General features: G+C 45.7%; 1 protein-coding gene across 1 annotated transcript; it reads right to left on the bottom strand.

Annotated features, from left to right (window-relative positions):
• Positions 1-1194: 1194 nt before the first annotated feature.
• LOC147710830 (mRNA turnover protein 4 homolog) lies at positions 1195-22573 on the bottom strand. The gene is made up of 4 exons (XM_086919392.1): positions 22536-22573; positions 2071-2198; positions 1693-1769; positions 1195-1335 (listed from the first exon to the last, which is right to left on the bottom strand). The coding sequence occupies exons 1-4, from the start codon at positions 22571-22573 to the stop codon at positions 1195-1197; spliced, it is 384 nt and encodes a 127-aa protein (XP_086775518.1).
• Positions 22574-24215: the final 1642 nt, after the last annotated feature.

The raw sequence follows: 24215 nt of genomic DNA on the forward strand, positions 1-24215 counted from the left end.
AAAGCAGAAGAGAGAGGTATTTAATCTCATTGGGCCTGGTTAGAGCAGGTGTGGCACTAAAGTGGGAAAGAGGGCTAAGTTCACTTTCAATATACTGGAATAATGCACGAAATTATAAACCATTTAAATTTTGTAAAAGCGACTTGCATTTTACCGTTTGAAACGGTTTCTTAATTCAGGGTGTGTGGTCACGGATTCTTTTTTAATCCCACTAGAAGCAGTCCTAAACCTCAAACCGTCTGACAAGTGTTATTCTCCTGTTTACTCCTAAATGAAATTATGGCATGAAAGTCTGGTCTTTGGAAGAGCTGCTGTAGACTACTCATCTTTACAGTTTCCATACTCTGGCACCTCTACACCAGGGAAAACTCTAGCAAAGTGTATGCCTTTTTAAGTAGCTAGGGGACAGACTGCTGGTGGTATTTTGGCGGCAGGAGGATTCCATGGTCAAAACCTTCATAGAGAAAGACTGGTGGGTGTAGAAAAGCACAGAACCCTGCAGGATTCAGTAAATAGTGGGTGCATGTAAAACTGCTTTGTTGTTCCCATTGCATAGCTGCCAATACAGCCAAGCCTCCTCTGGCAGTTAACCAATGCCTCAGCTAGGACAGCACTTGAGATGCTGCCATCCATAGCTCTAGGAGAAGGAGAACCCTGCAGGTGGAATCTAGCAGGTTTCTCCTTCCTCTGATCAGATGGAGCACACGCAGGAGTTGTTTTGCAAGAATCACACTGGCTGTGGGACAAACTTTAAATGCAAATGTACCTTCAGATGATGCAGCGCCTCCAAGACCCCAGATCACCCCAAGCACATGACTTGAATTCACAAAAAGAGAACAGGTTTCTTTATATATAAAATGTATTGCTGAGCAAGGCAAAACTCCAGCAGGAATTCCTTAATTGCACAAAAGTTCTCTCCTCTGAAAGTTGATTCTGCAGCTCCTGTGGACACTGCTTGGTACGCACAACACCGGGAAGGAGACTGGTTACTCTGGCCATGTAGCAGACTGTTTATTCAGCAGCAGCCCTTACAGAGATGGAAATAGGCTTTTTTGGGAGTCCGAAACAAACATGTTACGTCTCTGCATCAGAACAACCTTGATGCACAATTAGTCCTATCTGATGGCCGCCTTCAGGCCAGTTGGATCAACGGCATTCATGAAAGTTCTGCAGCTCGGATGTCGCTAGAAGGGTTCAGTCTTCATCCGCCATGTCCTCTTCATCTGTTGCTTTCTCCTTTGACTCTTCCTCTAGCGGCTGAAACTCCCCGCTTTCAGAGCTCCACATGCACTTGATGGAGGCATTGAACTCTGCCATCTCATAGCCCAAGAGCTTCTGCACAGAAAAATATAAACTGGTTTTAACAGGGTCTTAATCTGACCTCTCCATTTGCAACACTTGCAGTCCCATTGTCACCAGAGACTCCCAACTACCCCAATCAGCTGGCCCACATACAATTTCCCACAGTCCCACTGCTCCTATAGCTTTATTGGCCTCAACACCTTTGCCTCGTCTCCACAAAATTACAGCCACAAGCCCCCTTATTCAAACTCTGACCAATAGTGCAAAACAGCATTGCCCTCACATTTTTTCAGCAACCTAACAGATACAGCACTCCGATGTTGAAAACACAACCCTGAAGATAAGCAGCATATTGGACAGTGTCTAGTGATGTCACCCCATACAACTTACCAGAATGTGAGCCTGTTCAGGGGTCAGCACGTCACCTTCTTTGCATACTTCATAATCTGACAGCAGTGTTATTACACCTGGAAGACAGATACAGATTTGCAGTTACTGAGGGAAGATCTAGTCTTGGTGGTTGGTCCCACACACCCCGCCCATCAATGGTCAACAACCACCACCTCCTCCAGCTACCCGCAGCTTGAGGAGGGCTCTTTGAGGCAAGTGCACCAAAGTAAATTTACCATTAGAGGAAAAAACAAATTTAAAAATCCATACCGCATTTGCACACCAATCCTCCTTTGCCATCCTGTTCACTATCGGCATGCAACCGGATGCCTCATACTGGCTCTCTGAACTCACCCTACTTCAAAGCAGTGGGCAGACCTAGCTGCCGTAGCTGTGCCTCCATGGAGTGGGAGAACTGATCCAGCGGACCTTCATCTAGAGTCACATCAAACATGGCTTTGTTCCTGGCTCGAGCAAAGTCAGTCTCTCTGAATTGATTAAACCATCTGTGAATGAAGAGGAACCATACTTAATCATGTACATTGAGGAAGGGTTGGAGGGCAGGGAATGGAGAAGAATGCCAAAGGCAACAGAAGAAGGGTGTGTATAACAGTCAAAGCCATGGAGAAAGATGAACAAATTACAGAAAAGACCACAGAGTGGGAAAGATGGTCCTCCCCTGAAGAGGAGGCCACAAATGTGCGTAAGCAACAGCCCCAATGGGGACAAGATAAGGCTCAGGCTTAAAAAGCCAAATGTTATGTTATGTTACTGTGGGTTTTGTAGAGCGCTCAGCTGCTCCGAAGATGACAAAAAATATGAACTTCTGGTGGAAGACTAAAGTCGCCAGCGCCCGACACAACTGTGACAGACAAATACACAGGAGGAACAGAATAAACTTCAGCAGGACAAGGCCACGGCTTGAGTGGTGGTAAGAAAGAGGGACTATGGAGCTTGGTGACCTACATAGGAAAATAGATGGGAAGTGGAGTAATGGATTTAATGGGGAGCCTTTTTTAAAGATTGGAATAATTTCCGCCCCAGCCCAAGTCGAAGGAAGCTCCATGCCTTGGATGATGGCATTAAATAGAATCTGCAGGTAAGGTGCCCAGACTGCCTGTTTGGTTCTGAACAGGTCACCGGGAATTCTATCCAATCCCGGTGCCTTATTGGGAAGTACCTTGCCCAACACCAGAGTAACTTCAAACAGTGAGCAGGGTGGTGGATCCGTATCTAAGGGTATTTGATTAACATCAACTATCTCATGCACTATAGTATAATCTAGAGAACTGGAATATAAAACTTTAAAATACAACCTGCAAATGGGAAATGGGCCCCTCCGACCGTATTGCGCTATACGCCGATGATGTCCTATTCTTCCTCACGGCCCTTAATAGGTCCGGACCCAGGGTCCTGGAGATAATGAGAATTTTCGGGGAGGTTACAGGATTGCATCTGAATGTGCGGAAATCCAAGCTGTGGGTGCTGGGCGGCGGCGAGGAGCTGGGCGCTTGGGCCTCGACGTTACAGAGCGCGGCGGGTGGACTCAAGTACCTGGGCGTCTTTATTACGGATGCTCCGGACGTGGCATGGGAGCGCAATGTGGTGCCCGTATGGGACAGAGTGCGTTCGGACATACGGACCTGGTCCAGAATGCCACTGAATATATATGGGCGCTCGGCGATCTTTAAAATGGTCGCCCTGCCGCGCCTTCTGTACCAGCTGCAGAACCACCCATACCCTATAGCACCGCAGTGGTTGAGTCAGTTCCTTTGGGCCGGGGGAGTGGCGAGAGTAGCTCTCCGCACTTGCTTCCTTTCTACGTACTGCGGGGGCCTGGCCACCTCGGACATTCTATCTTACTATCAGGCGGCGCACCTACTGGTGCTTAACGACTGGTGGTATGGGGATCGGGGAGACCCGACCTACGCCCTGGAACGGTTCTTAATGGACCCGGACACAATCCACACCATTCTTTACTCGGCGGCTATCAGGAAACGGCTCCCCATGGTCACTCAGGTGGTCTTCCGGGTGTGGCGCGCAGCTTTGCGCCGCATGGGGTGGTGGAACACATTGACGAGGGAGACCCCGCTGTGGCAGAACGGACGTCTCCCGGCGCTGGCGTCCCTGCAGGGATTCAAGGGCTGGGACGATATTGGTATCTCCACGCTCGGCCACGTCATGAGGGGCACCACCCTTAAGTCTTTCCAGATGCTGAGGGAGGAGTACGCCATGCCCAAGACCCAATTCTTTAATTATCTGCAGCTGCGTCACGCACTGTCTCCCTCCCTGGTGGGCTTGGAGTCTCTGCCCGAGTTTAGCCCCCTGGAGGCCAAGGTGTTTATGGGGGAACTGGAGGAAAAGAAAATGTCCAATATATACCAGACCCTGGTCACACACTGCTCCTCCTCCCTAGATGGACTGCGTGCTGCCTGGGAGGGAGATATTGGAGCTCTCGAAGAGGAGGACTGGAGGAGGCCCTGGAGGCCCCTAGGGGGGGCGGCCATTGCGATGCGCCTCCGCTTTATTCAGTTTAAATACTTACATAGGGCCTACTATACCAGGGAGCGGCTGTGGAAAGCAGGTCTGATTGCCTCCCCTGAATGCTTGAGGTGTGGACGGGAGGTTGGGACGTTTGTCCATACTGTGTGGTCGTGTGCGAACCTGGCCAGATACTGGATGGGTGTCTGGGACTGCTTGGCTGAGGTTCTGGGCTGGGACCTTCCCCGATCACCGCAACTCGGCTTGCTACATGTTATGGAACAGGTGGGAGGTAACATATACAAGCGTCACCTACTGGTCTTGGGCCTTACTGTGGCTAAGCGGGATATAGCCAGGGCCTGGAAGGACCCCAGGGCCCCCTTATTGGAAATTTGGAGACGGGGGTTGGACTTTTGCATGGGACTGGAGCGTCCGATCTTTGAGGCCAGGGGATGCCCTCGGAAACATTTTAAGATATGGAAAAGATGGGCGGATTACAGGGGACTGTGGCTGGAACCACCGATGGCCCAGGACACTGGAGAAGATCTTTAACTGATGTACCCTGGGCGACAGAGAGAGCACACACTTGGTATTATCATGCTTTATGCCTTGAGATTAACAGACACTGTGTAGGGGACGGGGTGGGACCGGTGGGGGGGGGGGGGGGGGGGTAGGGTGTTGGGGGTTGGGGGGTCGGGTAATTGATCCAATATTGCTTGTACTGAATGCATACCCTTTTCATGCTTGAGCTCATTGGTCCTGCGTTGTGATGCGGGACGATGTCCCTCCTTTTGTACTTTGTCAGTACTTGAATAAAATTTTGTTCTGAAAAAAATACAACCTGCAGACATCTTCCCCTAAGTTAGGAATAATAGCCGAGTTACTATCAGGATGGCCAGTCTTCACCAAATTCCTGAAACTTCTCATGTCTCTGCTGTCCAAGGCTTTTTTGATTGCTTCCCATTTTTCGTTCTCCCAGGCTCCTTTAGCTGCCGCTATGGTATTTTTATAGTGAGACCTAGCTGCTCTGGTACATAAAACATCCTTGTTTTTAACACTGTGTACCAGTGCATTTTTGGCTTTCCTGCACGCCTTATTACACCATGGGTGTTTCGGTTTGGGGTCGAACTTGTTGGTATTCTCATGGTTATAAAAAAATTCTGCCAACTTTAAAGACATATCCCGGTGATTCGTGTTGATCAACAGCAAAGATTCATGGCCTTGATAATTATCAGACACACGGAAAGCAGTCTCTAGGAAGGGTAAAGTCTGTGTGTACAGAGATGCCATTTTCTCATTTGATACAGCTAGAGTCCCCCAGCGAACTCTTCTACCCCCTTCTGCTACAATTAAATTTGGAGGAGCTTGTGTTGGTAGACCCTGATCAAACTTAAATTGGGGATAAGCTATCTCAAGTACCAATGGATTGTGGTCACTTTCACATCGAATTTGGACCGCAAAATGGAAAATTCTAAACCAATTCTCTACATCAATCAGAATATAATCAATTGTAGTGGCCTGGGAATTGACCGTTACAAACTCAAAGCGAATGGGTGAGTGTAAGTGAGGTCATCTGAAGGACAAGGGGGGACCACCCCCTAGTAGGATAGATGTTACAGTCAGGAATTGACCAAACAGAATCTTCCGCACTTGTGATGTTAGAGCTAATACCATTGAGGGGTTCATAATGGCAGTTAAAATCCCCCCCAACAATTACATGGGCAGACTCTGATAGAGTAGGAAGGAAAGAAGCCAAAGAATCTAGGGTCTGTGAAGTTTGCCCCAACTTCACTGGGCGGGAATATACATTTATAATAACCATCTTCAATTTATCGCCAAATGAGAGGAGAATACCCAGTTTGTCCAAAGATCCAGTATCTAGCACTTTTAATTGTACAACCCAAGTGGGTAGCAACCCAAGTGCAGAGGCCCCCCCGAAGGTCTCCCCCTGGGACCCTGCAGTGCTGGGATTGAATATCCTGCATATCCTGGCCTAAACAATGGTACAGTGGACATGTCTCTTGAAAGAGACAAAACTCATGTGTGTCAATGTATGCTCCCAAGTCGGGATGATCCAGCTTAGAGGCAAGACCTGCAATATTCCATGACAGGACCCTTGTATTGTGCGAGACTTTAGATTTGTCAGTCTGAGTATTAGACATTCCCACCTCCTGCTGGAATAATTGACAAGATAACCCCTCCCCATTTTGTATATTTCCTGGAGGATCATCCAGTATTTTTAATTGGGAACGCAATCCACCGGGGGCCACTATAACCTCAAGGTCTCCCTGGGAAGATGGTCCCCAAACTCAGGTCTATCACAATTTTGTACCACAGATAGCAGGGTAGCTGAGCTTCAGGTTGGCTCAACTGAGGGATCCAGTCAATCAACGAGATCTAAGCTGCTATATCTATTGCTAACCGGGATATTAAAGGACTGGCTTATTCCTGTACCCCTGCCCATGTTTGGCGAGTTACCGGTCTGGGCTCTCATTTCCCATTTTTTATTTACACCTCCCATTCTTTCTATCAGAGGAGTAGGAGGGTAGAAATACCCTAGGGAAAGCGACTGTATGCCAAAGGTCTCCCTTGAATGGCTCCAATTCAGAATGTATTGGACCACCCTAGTGTCCCTAAAATTAATCAGAACACAATCCCGCGGGATATCTTTCTTCAACTGTCCCAGCCAGCTAACCCACTTAGCGAAAAGACTTTCACTCTGAATTAAAGGTGGCAATGGTCTATGTTTGTTTAGCCAAAAGGCGATTTTATTTTTTAATTCAGGGTAGGTCTCCCCTCTGCCAGTTTCCAACTCTGGAACTCCAGTCAAGATAACGGTATAGGGAGTCGAGGCCGGGGGTAGATCTATACATGGGAGGGCGGATTTATTAGGGCCATCATTCCCATGGTATCCCCTACTATTGCTAGAAGAATTGTGTTCGGCTTGCGGACCCAGGGTTGTTAGCTGTTTCTTAGGGGCATGGCCCTCAACCCCCTCCTTTGATGCCCCAATTTGTATCCCACCCAGGGCTGGAGTTTAATAAATTGGGGGGATGGGACCTATTACCGGATTAGAACCTGATAAGGCTGTTTGAGCAAGTGTAGCCATATGGATACTTTGGGAGGTGGGAACTTGGTCCAGGGGATTAAGTTTAACCACTTTATTCGAAAGAATTTCCATTTTACTCCCCCAACCAACAATGTGAGCTTCTCTAAATGATTCTTAACAACTTCTAGCTCACTATGAATATAGGCTTCAATATTAAGTTCTTTTGTCAAATTTGAGGCCCATAACGGGGGTTCCAAAACTGCTGGGCTGTTTTCGCCTGCTATATTGCCCTCTGACTGTACATTTGGTGGTGGTCTCAAAAAGGAGTTCGCTTGCTTCCCCCGTTATGGGCTTTTTGTTTCCTTTGGCCTCCTTTCCTGGATGTCCCCCCGTATCAGATTTGTTAACAGTTTCAGGGGTTACTTTTGCTGGGGCAAGCATTAAGTCAGGAGTAATCGACAGATTTACTGTCTGGCGAGGATCTGAAACTCCTGTATCCAGGACCATAGGTGAACACAAGATTATTGGCGTTAAAGAAAGCCGTTGTTAAGTGCGTTCTATCTCATTAGAGACAGCCCCATAGCCTGCCGTAGCATTTTGTTAATAGCAGTCTGTTTCAGTGTGTGCGTACGCACAGAAGCTTTCTGTCAGGTAATGGGCCTGGTGGGCAGTGGGGAACTCTCCCCCATACTTGTGTAACAACTTAAGTTCCCCAATGGGCAGAAGTAATTATTGATCTACTTAATACAACAAGCAATCTCCCCACAATACCTCGTAAGCTATAATCCCAAATCTTTACACTTCCAATACCCCTCAGAAAGCTATATTTAAAACATAAAAAATTAACCAATACTCAAGCAATCACATGAGGACTCGGGAAGCGCAACTTGTCAGGGGGGGTGGCCCAGTCCAGTCTCGGACAGGCTTAGACGGGCCCGGGCTTGGCCCGTGCGAGTCCCGCGCCACGGGGGTTGAGGCAGCGCTAAATAGCGCGATCACCACACCTCCCCCAGCGGCAATCAATCAGTGCGGGAATCAAGGGCAAGTGCACCCGGGAACAGCGAGTCCCACCAGGGGTTGATGTCCGCAGACCGACCGCAGCGATGGCACAGAAGGCAGCCCAGAAGCTCAGCAGCAGTGTCAGGAGGTAGTGTGAGCAGGGAATGACCCCAGTACCCTATTGTGTCAAAACAATAACAAATCCAGGGTCTGTTAGGTAGTAGAACAGGTTCATTCGACAACACCAATCTGGTCAGAGGAGCAGCTATTCCCACCTTAGTCAGACAGCTCATGTCAGTTGATAATGACAGCTAACAACAACATTTTTAACAAATTTGCCTTAGAACTCTGCAAGGCCCAGGAGGGACTTCTACATCTTTGTTTGTGGGGTTAGGAGCTTTAACAAAAGCAAATTGAACAAGATGATGGACTGAGTGCTGACATTTTTCAACTACTCACCCCCCCCCCCCAGTCAAGAGATCTGGGTTTAATCAATTGTTTGTTTTTTTGCTCACTATTCCACCCCAGTTTCGACCCAACAATATGCAAATCAGTCTTGACCCTACTCCTGATAGGAAACAGTCCAGCCCGAACTGCTAGGCCAGGCCAGGCCTGGACCGGAAACAAGCATCCTGGGACATCTTTTTGAGGCCAAGCAACGAGGCAACCGGGTGAAGGCCTGAGAGAGAGAGGCAAGGGACGTTAAGATCAGACATGGCAGTCCTATTCCCCAAGGATAACACGCAGCAGGGGGAGGGCACCCCAGTAAACAACATAGTTCTTAATAAAGGCCTGGGTTATGTGCCAACCCAGAAACACAATGCGTTCAAATATAGGATGGAATTTTTTTTAACCAATGCTGAAAATCAGTCTACATATGTTTGTTTTTAGAACAAAACACGGGATTCACCCCCTCAATATTTTCAGTCAATTTCCAACGCCCCTCGTTTTTCTGTCCCCCTCAAATCCTCGTTGGGCCCAGAAGTCAGTAATGAACAACAGGTACTTAAGGATATCACTAGTTAGTAACAGTCGCATGGCCAGCAAACATTTCAGCATATGAGCAGACCTGACTGGGAAGCTATGAAATCTTTGTAAGCGAATAAAAAAAAAAAACCAGCCGGCAAAAGTGGCGCAATTGTGGTACTCAACTGTGAAGACTATGAAACCGAGGTACTGAGACTGTTGAGGGTACGTTCTAATTATACACCAATTATGAGAGACACCACTAGTGAACTTCAAGACATAATCAGGGCAATTGTTGCATATGCCAAAGAAAAGAAATGGATAGCCCACAAAGTAGCAGAGTTCCTTATTTGTTCTAAACCAAGAACTCCAGCGTTTTACATTCCAACTAAAATTCATAAGGCCCAACGTCCACCTCCTGGATGCCCTATTGTGTCGAGTATCCAATCCCTGCTGGAACCCCGTCACAGTTTGCCGATTTCTTTTTGAGGTCGACTGATCAATCAACCGTCCTTTGTGCAGGAGACCACCAATATCCTCATTATTTTGGAACCTTTGTAATATGATCCATCTAATCAATTTCTGGGTACTATTGACATTGAATCACTATACCCCAGCATTCCCCAAGATGCCACGCTGGTGGCAGCAGCACGTGCGCTTGGGGCACGCGAGTGGTTCTATGACACACTTCCATCTTTTGTTCTCATATGCTTCGAATTGGCTCTCACTAGGAACTCCTTTGGTTACCGGAATCAGCTCTACCTCCATGACCTCAATGGGGGCAACTTTTGCGCCTAGTTTGGCATGTATCTAAGTCGCTCAATTTGAGGAGCATTTTATACATCATGTCTCCAACCCACTCTTACTATATATATATATATATATCTCTTTCAAAGAGATACATTGACAACGTGTTATGTATTTGGGCAGGACATGATGATAGACTACATTATTTCTTCTAGTGGCTTAATGAAGCCCATAGCGGTCTATGCTTTACGTGGACCATTGACAGACATTTGGCAGTGTATTTGAACCTGGATATTACAGCAAAGGTCCAGAAACTTTACACCACTGCCCACCAGAAACCGACGGGCAGAAATTTGCTTCTGCATTACCAGTCGTTCCATCCTAGGGATCTGCTGGATATTCTCCTGGAGGGTTAATTTTTTTAGATACCGTAGGAACTGTACTGACACAGAGATGTATGTTGAACAATCTGTAACTTCTTCTGTCTCGTTACAACTAGCAGGTGAGTGGGACGCTTCTTTACTTTAACAGTAGGCTAAACAAAAGGGCATTCTTAATTACATGCAATGGCTCACACTTCTGGTCCTCAAATTATTTAGGAATATTTTTTTTTGTTTTAATTTGTTTTTTAAAGTGTAGTTGGGGAGACTAAATTTGAATACACCTCTCAACCTTATCCAGTAGATGATACTAGAGGCGCGTTGAGACTTTTCTGCTGTTACGTTATTGGGATGAGGATGGTAAAAAAGTATTCATGTTCAATCGCAGGTACATTGTTTTGTGCTGCACTTTATCCTGTGGGGGAGGCTAACTCTTAGCCTCCTCAGCGAGCTGGTAGGAGTCCACCTGGCAACCACCCGGTAATTATGTCATTATGTAAAGACACTAAATATGAGATGTGTCGCAATTTGAGAGTTTCAACACGTGATAACTATTTACAATCTCTGTTTAGGTCTCACAGTGCAGTGCGCAGCACTTCTCACGTAGCGCGAGACATTTAGTAGGCAAAAACAGGGTTTATGAGAGTGACCTAGGAAAAGCACACACTTGTCGTGAGCTTTTCCTGTTGTGTCCCGCTATTGACCTTTGCGTGCATGTTTTTCAGTAAAACGGCACACAATAGGCCAAAGGTGGGCTCGTTGCTCCGCCCATGGCCTATTGGTGTCTATTACGCGCTTGGTGCGCGTACTAGACACCAATAGGCCATGTGGTTTCAATTATCGTACCCCGACACGGGCGTGATAATTGAAACCACGGCTCGCTGTGGCGCGCGCGCACCACTCGCGGGCTTCTGCTTTTTTTAAAATCCATTTTACAGCAAAGCAATTAAATGAAAGAAGGTAAGTGAGGTGGGCTGCTTGTTTTGTTTTCATTAGTTCCCTTATTAACATTAAGTTTGCAACTTTAAGCTTGTTACAATAGTTTTAAATTCCTTCTATCTCTAGTTCGTACTAACTTTATTCACATTTTGAATGCAAATATTGTACCCTACGTCTTTGTACAGCGTATTCTATTCTCTCTTCATTGTAAAGAGATTTTCTATCCTGGCGAACTATGTAGGCGCTATGGTTAAAAAACACAAGCATTTGCAATGCAATAGGTCTCGCATTAATTACGTTTGAGCTATTGGCATTGCTAAATATTGCAACACCAATTGCAACAAAAGTCTATAAATTGTAGGCCAAAAAACGTGTCTTTATTTTTGTAGCAATGGTGGCATGCTGTGCTTTAGATGAATATGTTTAAAAGTAAAGTGTGCCATACTGCGATTGCTACAATAGTTAATTGTGGATGCGTTAACAATTGATGTGTGCACTGATGGCTGGTGGTGTGTGTGCCTTTAGAAATTGTGCACTGATGGCTGGTGGTGTGTGTGCCTGGTGGAAGTGTGCACTGCCAGCTGGTGGTGTGTGTGCCTGGTGGAAGCGTGCACTGACGGCTGGTGGTGTGTGTGCCTGGTGAAAGTGTGCACAGATGGCTGGTGATGTGTGTGTGCCTTGTGAAAGCGTACACTGCCAGCTGGTGGTGTGTGTGCCTGGTGGAAGCGTGCACTGACGGTTCGTGGTGTGTGTGCCTGGTGAAAGCGTGCACTGACAGCTGGTGGTGTGTGCCTGGTGAAAGCGTGCACTGATGGCTGGTGGTGTGTGTGTGCCTAGTGAAAGCATGCACTGACTGCTGGTGGTGTGTGTGTGTGCCTGGTGAAAGCGTGCACTGACAGCTGGTAGTGTGTGCCTGGTGGAAGCGTGCACTGACGGCTGGTGGTGTTTGTGCCCGGTGAAAGCGTGCACTGACAACTGATGGTGTCTGTGCCTGGTGAAAGTGTGCACTGACAGTGTGGTTGTAGGTGTGTGGTTGTGTGTGTGGTTGTGGTTGTGTGTGTGTGGTTGCGGTTGTGTGTGTGTGGTGTGTGTGGGTGGTTGTGTGTAGTTGTGTGTGTGGGCGGGCAGGCGTGTGGGTGTGTGTGTGGTTGTGTGTGTGGGTGGTTGTGTGTGGTTGTGTGTGTGGGCGGGCGTGTGTGTGTTGTGTGTGGTTGTGTGTTGGGTGTGTGTGTGTGTGGTTGTGTGTGTGTGTGTGGTTGTATGTGTTGCTAGATCCATTCTTGCACTAGTGCATGCAATGCTCCAGGTCAGGCACTTCCTGTCTGCAGGCTCTACATTGGTCAGGCTCTTTGCTACCCAATGTGGGGTACGTTCTAGCCCTGTCTCAGCTTTAGAGGGAAAGCAAAAAGGAGAGGGGGCAGTTTATACACCGTTAGCAGGACACTGGTGGGAGCACTCCTGTTCTAATTCAACCGTTCTAATAGTGACTGGAGGATGCCATTAATTGGTTTGTATAGTCAAGCACTAAATACACCCAAAACTATATAAGCAAAATATTGTCTGTTGCAGTAGGATTTTTTGCACTTAATACACATTTACAGTAACCATATTATGTTTCTCCAATAAATACAGCATGATATTTATATTGCACAAACTAAAAGGCCTAGTAGTACAGGACAAGGTAGACGACAGAGGCCAACAGTGAGTGATAGGTGCTGAGAAGGCCTGCGCTATTTATGGCTTAACCTTGTATCTTTTAAAAGGACATACTGCTCTTTTGCCGTTATGTAGTAAATACCAGGGGACTATCCTTTAATGTAACAGTTCAAAGTTAATGGACTTTGTCAGCCGAGCTGGGGTTCTAATTTATGTGATGCAGATCACACTATGCAACACTGAGCGATTAACTCGGTCTCATGGCAGCAGGATGAGGAACTGACAAATTCCAAAGCATCAGGGACACAATTACATTTTAAACAAATAATGAAAAATGAAATCTGCAGCAGAGGTTTTGACACTTGCATAAGTAGGCCCATTTAGTGCTGGAGTACTCAGAACCTTCTCAAGCAGTCTACGAGGAATGGACCTGAACACAAACAAACTAATGTGTGTGAAAACAGCACAGCTCACTGAGAGAAGCAGCATAAATAGCTAACTGCGGTGAACTGATGCCACACGGGTGTAAGGGTCACGTGAGGAGACATGCAGACAGTCTAACCACTAACACCAGGTTACTATGTGATGCCGTGTCACAATTGTGAAGCCTTATGCCAGCCTTAGGATTAAAGAACCTTGTTCGGGTTTCAGCAATAGCCTCACCACCGTGTGACTCTGGGCAAATCTGTTAATTTTAACATTCCTGTGCCAAGAAAAATCAACGTGTCCTTGTGTAATGTAATGTAATGTAATAGGGCTCGTGTAGAGCCTTCCAATACCTTTGTGTACAGTGCAAGCTATGTAAAGATAGCAACAACAAGAGAAAAGGAGCGAGGAAGTTCTGGCCCTGGAAACGCTCCCTGCTGTTTTTATCTTTTTTTGCAGAGGGAGTGGTGGGGGAATGGAGACCTAGAAGCATACATCAGAGGCATTCACAAGTTTAAGAGCTAGAATGTCATACAAACAAACTGTGAAATGGCAGACACGACTTAGAAGCCTCAGTTCATGAAGCCAACAATATAGACATCTATACTTATTTTTTAATCTTCACGAATTCTACTTACTGCATTTCCACAAGACGAAATAATGGGTCTAATCTAGTAAAACGACTTGCTTTGTGATAGATAGATTTAGTGTAATTCTGTGAAAAAAGATTTCATGTAGTAAAGAGCAGTGGCTGGTGAAATTCTTCAATTATAAACAAAATCCACCTACATAGACATTTCACTCTGGGAATTATTTCTGTTTGTTCATAAATCTGTTCTGCTGGACGAATGTCATGCTTTTCACACTATGCCATCCACTTGTCTGTTGTGTAAAAGAAAATGCCCAGGCCTAGAAACAGCATTCGTACCAAGTGTATCTGATAATATACACTTTTAAAACTGCCCCCAACTAACCAGCACTTCATTAACATATATATACCGAAATGTATTAATACCTACAAGCATATAAACTGGGTGATAGTTCAATAAATAAAAGACGACATTTCAAAGGTGCAGACCTGGCAGCCACAGTGGCTGCCTACCTTTAGCCCGTGGATGTTGCACATTAAATGATGGGTCAAATCTAGTAAAACAACTTGATTTGTGATAGATAGATTTAGTGTGATTCTGTGAAAAACGATTTCATGTAGTAAAGGGCAGTGGCTGGTGAAATTCTTCAATTATAAACAAAATCCACCTACGTAAACATTTCACTCTGGGAATTATTTCTGTTTGTTCATAAATCTGTTCTGCTGGACGAATGTCATGCTTTGCACGCAATGCCATCCACTTCTCTGTTGTGTAAAAGAAAATGCCCAGGCCTAGTAAACATCATTCGTACCAAGTGTATCTGATAATATGCACTTTTAAAACTGCCCCCAACTAACCAGCACTTCATTAACTTATATATACCGAAATGTATTAATACCTACAAGCATGTAAACTGGGTGATAGTTCGATAAATAAAAGATAACATTTCAAAGGTGCAGGCCTGGTGGGCGCGGTGGCTGCCTACCTTTAGCCCGTGGATGCTGTGCTTTCACAGAGGATTTGCAGGCTGAAATAGTCATTTACCAAATTGAAGCACACATCAGAGTCATTCACAAACACGCTCAAAAGCAATTGTTTAACAAGCAGGAAGTGGGGTAAGGGAGGGGGTGGCAAATGGTGAGCACTTTCACGTCCGCTTTGATTGTCTCAGTGGCCATGCGGCTCACTGAGAAGATCAAAGCAGCTGTGAAAGTCCTCCCAAAGGCTGCAGGCGGACAAATGATACACGTGCCCGGCGCACATGCACTGTACCCGATCCGCCTGCAGACTTTGGGAGCAATTTTGAAAGCCCTACTAAATATCTTGCCAAAGCATCGTTAAGCTCATGACTTGGGCGAGACGTAAAAAACTCCAGGCGGGACAAAGAGAGAGAGTGACAGACCGAGATAAGCAGCAGTAGCCACCACCCACTCCAGAAATACTGCTACTCTCCTTAGAAAATTGCAACATAAATTAAAAAACATAGTGTAGGTTTTCGCAGCAACTATTAATTAAATGGCTACTTACTAAAGTACACGTTACCCCAACAGCAGACTGAGGAAAGTAAACAAGGGGCAGGAAAGATACCATAAAGCCATGTAAAACAAGCAAAGGTTTCGCCTTTGGGAACTTATAAGTGTTTAGCCAGAGATATTGACTTTACTTATGTCTTTAAGCTGTGCTGTACAGTAGTTTGCGGTACAAAAGGGGGTGGTGATGGACAGAGCATCTGAATCAATCAAACACTCACACCCAGTCAAAAGATCTGGGTTTAATCCATCACCGTTCTTTAGCCCACTCTGCCAGCCCAGTTCAGACATGGCTATATGCAAATCAGTCTGACCCTGTGCCTCATGGGAACAGTCCAGCCCTAACTGCCAAGCCATGTCTTCCTTGGACCGGAAACAATCTTCCGAGGACCGGTTTCTGGCATTCCAGCCGTCTTCAGCCCGGCTTGCTTGAATCCAGTGACAAAGTGAGCAAGGGACTCACGTCTGAGCATACCCTGCCACACTTATGGCGGCCAAAAGCGGTACAAAAGGGGGTGGTGATGGACGGAGCATCTGAATCAATCAAACACTCACACCCAGTCAATAGATCTGGGTTTAATCCATCACCGTTTTTTAGCCCACTCTGCCACCCCAGTACAGACATGGCTATTTGCAAATCAGTCTGACCCTGTGCCTCATGGGAACAGTCCAGCCCGAACTGCCAAGCCATGTCTTCCCTGGACCGGAAACAAGATCCGAGGACCGGTTTCTGGCATTCCAGCCGTCTTCAGCCCGGCTTGCTTGAATCCAGTGGCAAAGTGAGCAAGGGTCTCACGTCTGAGCATACCCTGCCACACTTATGGCGGCCAAAAGCGGTACAAAAGGGGGTGGTGATGGAGGGAGCATCTGAATCAATCAAACACTCACACCCAGTCAAAAGATCTTGGTTTAATCCATCACCGTTCTTTAGCCCACTCTGCCACCCCAGTTCAGACATGGCTATATGCAAATCAGTCTGACCCTGTGCCTCATGGGAACGGTCCAGCCCGAACTGCCAAGCAATGTCTTCCCTGGACCGGAAGCAAGACAGCTGGAATGCCAGAAACCGGTCCTCGGAAGCTTGTTTCCGGTCCAGGGAAGACATGGCTTGGCAGTTCGGGCTGGACTGTTCCCATGATGCACAGGGTCGGACTGATTTGCACATAGCCATGTCTGAACTGGGGTGGCAGAGTGGGCCAAAGAACGGTGATGGATTAAACCCAGATCTTTTGACTGGGTGTGAGTGTTTGATTGATTAGATGCTCTGTCCATCACCACCCCCCTTTGTACCGCTTTTGGCCGCCATAAGTGTGGCAGGGTATGCTCAAACGTGAGTCCCTTGCTCACTTTGCCTCTGGATTCAAGCAAGCCGGGCTGAAGACGGCTGGAATGCCAGAAACCGGTCCTCGGAAGCTTGTTTCCGGTCCAGGGAAGACATGGCTTGGCAGTTCGGGCTGGACTGTTCCCATTAGGCACTGGGTCGGACTGATTTGCACATAGCCATGTCTGACCTGGGAGGGCAGAGCGGGCTAAAGATCGGTGATGGATTAAACCCAGATCTTTTGACTGGGTGTGAGTGTTGATTGATTCAGATGCCCCGTCCATCACCACCCCCTTTTGTACCGCTTTTGGGCGCCATACGTGTGGCAGGTTATGCTCAGACGTGAGTCCCTTGCTCACTTTGCCACTGGATTCATGCAAGCCGGGCTGAAGACGGCTGGAATGCCAGAAACCGGTCCTCGGAAGCTTGTTTCCAGTCCAGGGAAGACATGGCTTGGCAGTTCGGGCTGGACTGTTCCCATGAGGCACAGGGTCGGACTGATTGGAACATAGCCATGTCTGAACTGGGGTGGCAGAGTGGGCTAAAGAACGGGGATGGATTAAACCCAGATCTTTTGACTGGGTGTGAGTGTTTGATTGATTCAGATGCTCCGTCCATCACCACCCCCTTTTGTACCGCTTTTTGCCGCCATAAGGGTGGCAGGGAATGCTCAGACGTGAGTCCCTTGCTCATTTTGCCACTGGATTCAAGCAAGTCGGGCTAAAGACGTCTGGAATCCCAGAAACCGGTCCTCGGAAGCTTGTTTCCGGTCCAGGGAAGACATGGCTTGGCAGTTCGGGCTGGACTGTTCCCATGAGGCACAGGGTCGGACTGATTTGCACATAGCCATGTCTGAACTGGGGTAGCAGAGTGGGCTAAAGAACGGTGATGGATTAAATCCAGATCTTTTGACTGGGTGTGAGTTTTGATTGATTCAGATGACCCGTCCATCACCACCCCCTTTTGTACAGTAGTTTGCAGCATGCTGAAAAGTTATAATAAAGAAGTGTCAGAAGCATTTTTGTTACTTTAGATATGACCAAAAAAGCATTATATTATGTACAACTAAACGACCATATTAAAAAAGTGTTAAAAATATTGTCTCGAGTTTTTTTGTCCTTTTAATGCTGGCAACTTGTATCTGCCTGGCCCAATGATTGCTTGTTGTGTTTTATTTTTGTTATGGGGGGCATAAATAACAGGAGGGTGAAGGTCAGGCAGTCAGTGAGAGTCAGTCAATCAGTCAGTGAGAGTGAGAGAGTTAGTTAGTTAGTCATTCAGTGAGAGAGTCAGTCAGTGAGAGTCAGCCAGTGAGAGTGAATGAGAGTGAGTCAGTCAGTGAGTGAAACAGAGTGAGTCAGTGAGAGTGAGTCAATCTTTAAGCGAGAGTCAGTGTTTTAGCGAGAGTCAGTCAGTGAGAGAGAGAGTGTCAGTCAGTGAAAAGAGTCAGTCAGTGAGAGAGACAGTCAGTGAGAGAGTTTGTGAGAGAGTCCGTGAGAGAGTCAGTCAGTGAGAGAGAGTGAGTCAGTCAGTGAGAGTGAGTCATCAGTGAAAGAGAGTCAGTCAGCGAGAGTGAGTCAGTCAGTGAGTGGGAGAGTGAGTCTGTGAGAGGGAGTGAGAGAGTGTGAGAGAGTGTCTGAAAGTCTGAGAGAGTGTCTGTGAGAGTCTGAGAGAGTGTCTGTGACAGTCTGGATTTGCAGGTTTCATCACTGGGACCCTTGGCCCATCTGCCGCCTGGATGTTCTTCAGAGGGGAATTTTCATATTGTTCCCTGGAAAAACATCTGTCTCTGGAGGCAAATATGCAAAGAACACGCATCGATTTAGAAGGAGAAGCGGGTCTTGTTTGTAACTGTACCATTATGCAATGCACTTAAAGCGGCACTCATCGTTTTCCGTGCACCCTGTCTGTCGCGTGCATGGGATATGTCGTCAGCTGTCAGCACAGGTGTTTCGTTAGGGAACGGGGGGGAGGCGGGGGTGCTTGACTCGCTGATTTTAAAGGGTGGAAAGCCCTGGTGTTGAGTTGTACCCCTTGACAGAATAGGTGACTAGATTCTGTTACAGAGATCTGTGCAGCGTTGCATTGCCACTAGTATGACCTCGCAGCGCTGCCTGAGATGAATCTCATTGAAAGTGCCTGTTGGTTGGAAGGGGTGTTTAAACACATTCATTGAACGCAGGCGCGCAACACCCATTGGACTCACAGGGCTTCAGCACCCCCGGCCCCATTGTGTGTGGCAGCCCGGGATGAGACAGCTTCCCGGGTACCACACACAGCTGCACCCGAGTACTTCACAGGCCTTTTAAAGACCTGTTGACTGTTAATGAGGCTTTGATGGTTGTCACCCCCATCTTAGGGCCCCTGCAGAACCACTCTGCCTTTTGCTTAAAGAATCAGCCTCCCCCCCAAAAAAAATTCTTAGCCCCCCCCCCCCTGAAATTTGACTCTAAGTGCACCTTTGATTGTACGTAAAGCAGACTAAGTTAACCTTTAGGCAGATCTACCCCGCTTATTGTGCCCAGGAGATCCCACCTATAGCTGTATTGTATTGGCCACACGAAAGCACCAGTGTCAGCAATTTATGCTTGTGCAAATTTGCATGAGCTCATAAATAGTCACCAAAGATTCCCAACACCTATGGTATCTGTGCATTGCTGCCAGCTTTCGCATGGGTACCCTGTCATTCTAGCAGCTGTGTCGCCTCTGGGGTTGCAGGCTTGTTATCAGCTGTGCGCTAAACACAGATTTTTAACTCATGTGTTTTTAAGCCATACCCTTAAATACATTGGCCGCGGCACTTTGAGAGAGCCTCCAGTTGTTTTCATCCCACTTAAAGCCCTGGCGCTAATGTTTATCCTGGTATTACATCAACATTTTGCACTTGTGCAGAGGTTTAGAACAAAAACTAATAAAACTAATCACTTAATCAAACGTGCATCAATACAGACAGAAAAAATAAAATAGTCTGGGTTTGTTTCTATTTGTTCTGGCATTATTTCCCATCACTTGAGGTATCCTTTGAAAAGTCTGTGTTTCTTCACATTTTTTATCAGCTGAAACTGTGAGTGACCTTTAGTCAAATGTTTGTCCCGTTAGCCCCTTCTAACTCTGTGATATCAGTTTTATTTCCCTAACAACGTTTACTGGGAGGGGTACTGTGGGGGTAAACTTTTTCACAAAATGCTTCACTCATCCCGATGCACAGGCAGCGCCTTCATTCTGGATTCCCAAAGGTGGGTTGAAAGGGTGTTAATATCAGACTGCTGCAGCTCACACTGCAGAATGACGCATAGTCAGTCACACTCCAAAAATGTGAACAATCGTACCCTTGGTGGGAACTTAAACTAACTCGGGTGGACTTTCCACAGCCGAACAGCTGACAGTTCAATAATTGAAAGCCTGCATCATTCAACTCATTTTTTTTTTGTTTAAGAAGTTTTTATTGGGTTTTTCAAATACATAAGATAAAAGAGAAAATGGAAACAATAGGAAGAGGGAGAAATATTAATAAAACATACATAGCATAATTAAAATATATATTTAGGCAAATAACATATGATATAATAATGTATCAATTGGAGAGAGAAAGGAAGCAAGAGAAAGAGGAAAGGAAGAAGAAGGGAAAAAGAGAAAAAAGACAGAGAAAAAGAAGGAGAAGGAAGGACCTAAATTGCATAGGAAACTAGTATAGAGAAAGAAAGAAAATAACTAGTGTATGGGAGAATGAGTAGAGAGATATGTAGTGAAAGGTAGCCAAAGAAGATCAGATTTAATTTTATGAGAGAGAGAAATGGAGGAAACAGTAGCAATCCTGTGTTCATCACAAATAAAATTCCACCAAGTTACTAAAGATATTTTAGAATTGTCTTTCCAGGATGATAGAATAACTTTAAAAGCTAATGCAATAAAAAGGTCAAATAACATGGAAACAGAAGATGAATCCGCAACATCAGATGATAAAGATCCTAGAAAAACATTTTGTAATGATAAAGTAACATCGCATTTAAAAATTAACAAGCAGATATTGCAAACAGAGTTCCAAAAGGATAAAACATTAGAACATTCATAAAGTTGATGTTTCAACGTGCCCGTTTCATTAGAACAAGACCAACATAATGGAGAAGAAGATGGTGAAAATTTAGAAATAGAAACAGGAGTAATAATAGCTCTATGGTAAATAAAATACAGAGATTGGGTTATACGAGCAGCAGCAGAAATTTTGAATAACTTAGACCAAAATGTATCCCAGGTTGTAATAGGAAAAGAAACGGACAAATCAGTTTCCCACACATTTTCAATATAAGATTTGGATCTTTCCATAACATTTGATAACAATAACTTGTATACAAGATCCGCTTTAGGTCTGTGAGTTGAAAATAAGGGGTATAGAGGAGTAGAAGGGAATAAAGATGGTGTGTGAGTTGGGAGGAGAAAAGTGGCTAGGTGAGATTGTACGGCATTAAAAATGATGTTATATTCATTGAGACAAGAATCAGGTAATTGATATTGTACTTATAAGGCATGAAAGGGAATAATAGAATTTTGGTGAAGTAACTGGTGAACAAAAATAATACCCTTTTCCTTCCAATATTTGTAGTAGAATGATTTACCTTTCATTTAAGAAGTTTATTATACCATATAGTGGAGAACAAAAAACATTGAAGCAGATAAAATCCTTAGAAAATGTGTTGTATAATAGAGTTTGGGAGTATTTTAAAACAGGGTTAGTAGACAGAAAGGTGTAGTTCTACATAAAAATTACCTGATGAAAATAAAAGTCTTTTAATAAGGAACGTTCGAAAAGGATCCATCTGGGGACAGGAATATCAACAAAATCATAGGCCAAAGCGAAGGATTGCTGAATCCAAAAAGTTGAATGATAGGCTTTAAAGTTTGGGAAAAGCACACCACCCTCATCCGTGGGACGAATTAGTTTATTTAGAGCAATTGATGGGTGTCTGTTGTTCCATAAAAATGTTATACAAGCAGAATTAATTTGGGAAAAATAGGCATTGGGAATCCAAATAGGTAGCATAGACAATGTATATAAAACATGAGGTACAATCATCATTTTGATGGTATCTAACCTGCCCCACCAGGAAAGATATAGGGGGGACCAAGTAAGGAGGAGTGTTTGGATTTTATTTAGTAATGCATGAAACGTGAATTTAATTGTGGCAGTAAGAGATGACGTATCATTAAACATAAATTGGTAGCATATGGAGTTTAAAGGCAAGACTTCTGTCTTTGAGAGGTTGAGTTTATAACCGGAAATACTGGAGTATAATCGAACTTCATTCATAAAATGCGGGAGAGAATCAACAGGATTAGACATGTAATCAATACATCATCTGCATAAGCAGATATTTTAGTTTCTACAGAGTTATATTTAAAGCCATTGATCTGTGAGTTAACACGAATACGCTCCAGAAATGGTTTAAGGCATAGAATGAATAATAAAGGGGAAAGAGGACATCCTTGCCTTGTGCCTCTGGACAAAGAAAAAAAATTGGAAAAATGATTATTAACAAAAATACTGGCTTGAGGGCAAGAGGACAAAAGTTTAATATAAGAGATAAAAGAAGGCCCAAAACCAAACCATTGGAGAGTTTGAAACATAAATTGCCAATTGATACGGTCAAATGCCTTTTCAGCGTCTAAAGACAGGGCAGCAAGGGGAAATTTTTATTTTTTGCCATATGAAATGATATTTGCAAATGCTAGGACCCTGTTCGACCACAACCCGTTGCTGATTACCTTGCATTGGACAAAGGAAAAAGCTGAAATTCCCACATGGCGATTGCGCCCGAGACATTAGATGACCCAGTGTTCCGTAGGGAGGTGGAAGAGGGGATAACGCACTACTTTAATGAGAACGCAGGTTCTGCTACTACTATGGGGGTGGAATGGGATGCCTTTAAGGTGGTTGTAAGAGGGATATGCATAAGTAAGTATGCGGGAGTAAGGAAAACCCTGTTGCAGGACATTGAGAAGGCGGACCGACGATTGCTTTTAGTGGAACAGGCAAGACCGGAGCACCCGGAGTACCAGACAGAAGTAATAGAGGCTAAGGAGACGCTGGTCACGGAGGTAGAGAAGCTGCGCTGCTTTGATGATAGGAAATATGTTGAGAAGGCTCATGCGTAGGGTGATAAGGCAGGAAGCTGCTAGCTTGGCAGGCTAATCCTATACCGCGGGGCTCCCCGATCTTGGCACTAGGGGCGGGTGAGGGTACCACGGTCTATACTCAAAGTGGGATCATGCATGGGTTCCGGGAGTATTATGAGAAGCTTTCCGAGAAGGACTCAATATCAGTCTCGCCTGCTGTTAACGTACTCTCATAGAGCGTAACACTTCCACAGCTAAATGAGGAGCAGGCGAAACACCTGGGCCGGAACATTACGCTTAAAGAGGTTAGGAATGCCATTAAACAGATGGCGCGGAATAAGACCCCGGGAGTAGATGTGTTGCCTGTTGAATTTTATATGCAATATATGGACATATTGGCGCCAAGGCTACTAGAGGTCTATAGTGAGGCGCGGAAATTGGGACAGCTCCCGATGACTATGCGTGAGGCCCTTATTGTTCCACTACTCAAGCCGGGTAGAGATAGTACGGAAACGGCGGCGTACCGTCCATTGTCAATGCTGTCTATAGACTATAAGAGACTTAGTCAGATCCTGGTGTCGCGCCTGCTTCAGCATATGACTAGCCTGGTACACGAGGATCAGGCTGGGTTTATCCCTACCAGGAATACTGCTACCAATGTGCGGGCACTGGTGAGGGTCTTGGGAGAAGCTTGCGATGGCTCGCCCATGGCTGCAATCCTCTCAGTGGACATAGAAAAGTTCTTTGATAGCCTAGAATGGCCGTATTTGTATAAAACAATGGGGTACTTTGGGCTGGGCAGGCGTATGTAGGGTAGACGACGGTGCTGTATACCTCAGTAGTGTCTAGAGTAAAAGTAGGGCAGACATGCGCGGATGATCTGTTGTTGTTTTTGGCGAATACGGATGACGCATTGGCAGGGGCAGCACGACTGTTATCAGACTTTGGGACGGTTTCAGGACTGAGGGTTAATTGGTCTAAAACATGTTTATTCCCAGTGCAACCAGGGAGGGTGGCACCTAGGATGCCAAAGACTGTGCGGTGGGAACCATCTTGTTTAGCGTACCTGGGGGTACATATCGATCATGGAGCCAGCGATATGCTAGAAGGAAATTTAGGGAGATGTATACGAGCTCTTAAGGGGAGCATGGCATTTTGGAGTACCCTTCCACTATCGGTGATGGGGAGGATAGCTTTGCTGAAGATGGTGGCACTCCCTCAGGTGCTGTACTTTTTTAGAACATTACCTGTATGGGTGCCATGCTCCGTGTTCGCCAACTTGAAGTCCATGATAGTGAGGTTCATTTAGGGGTCAAGGAGGCGCAGAGT

The sequence above is a fragment of the Lissotriton vulgaris genome, chromosome 5 (genome assembly GCF_964263255.1).
Source record: "Lissotriton vulgaris chromosome 5, aLisVul1.2, whole genome shotgun sequence".
In the NCBI taxonomy this organism is placed as follows: domain Eukaryota; kingdom Metazoa; phylum Chordata; class Amphibia; order Caudata; family Salamandridae; genus Lissotriton; species Lissotriton vulgaris.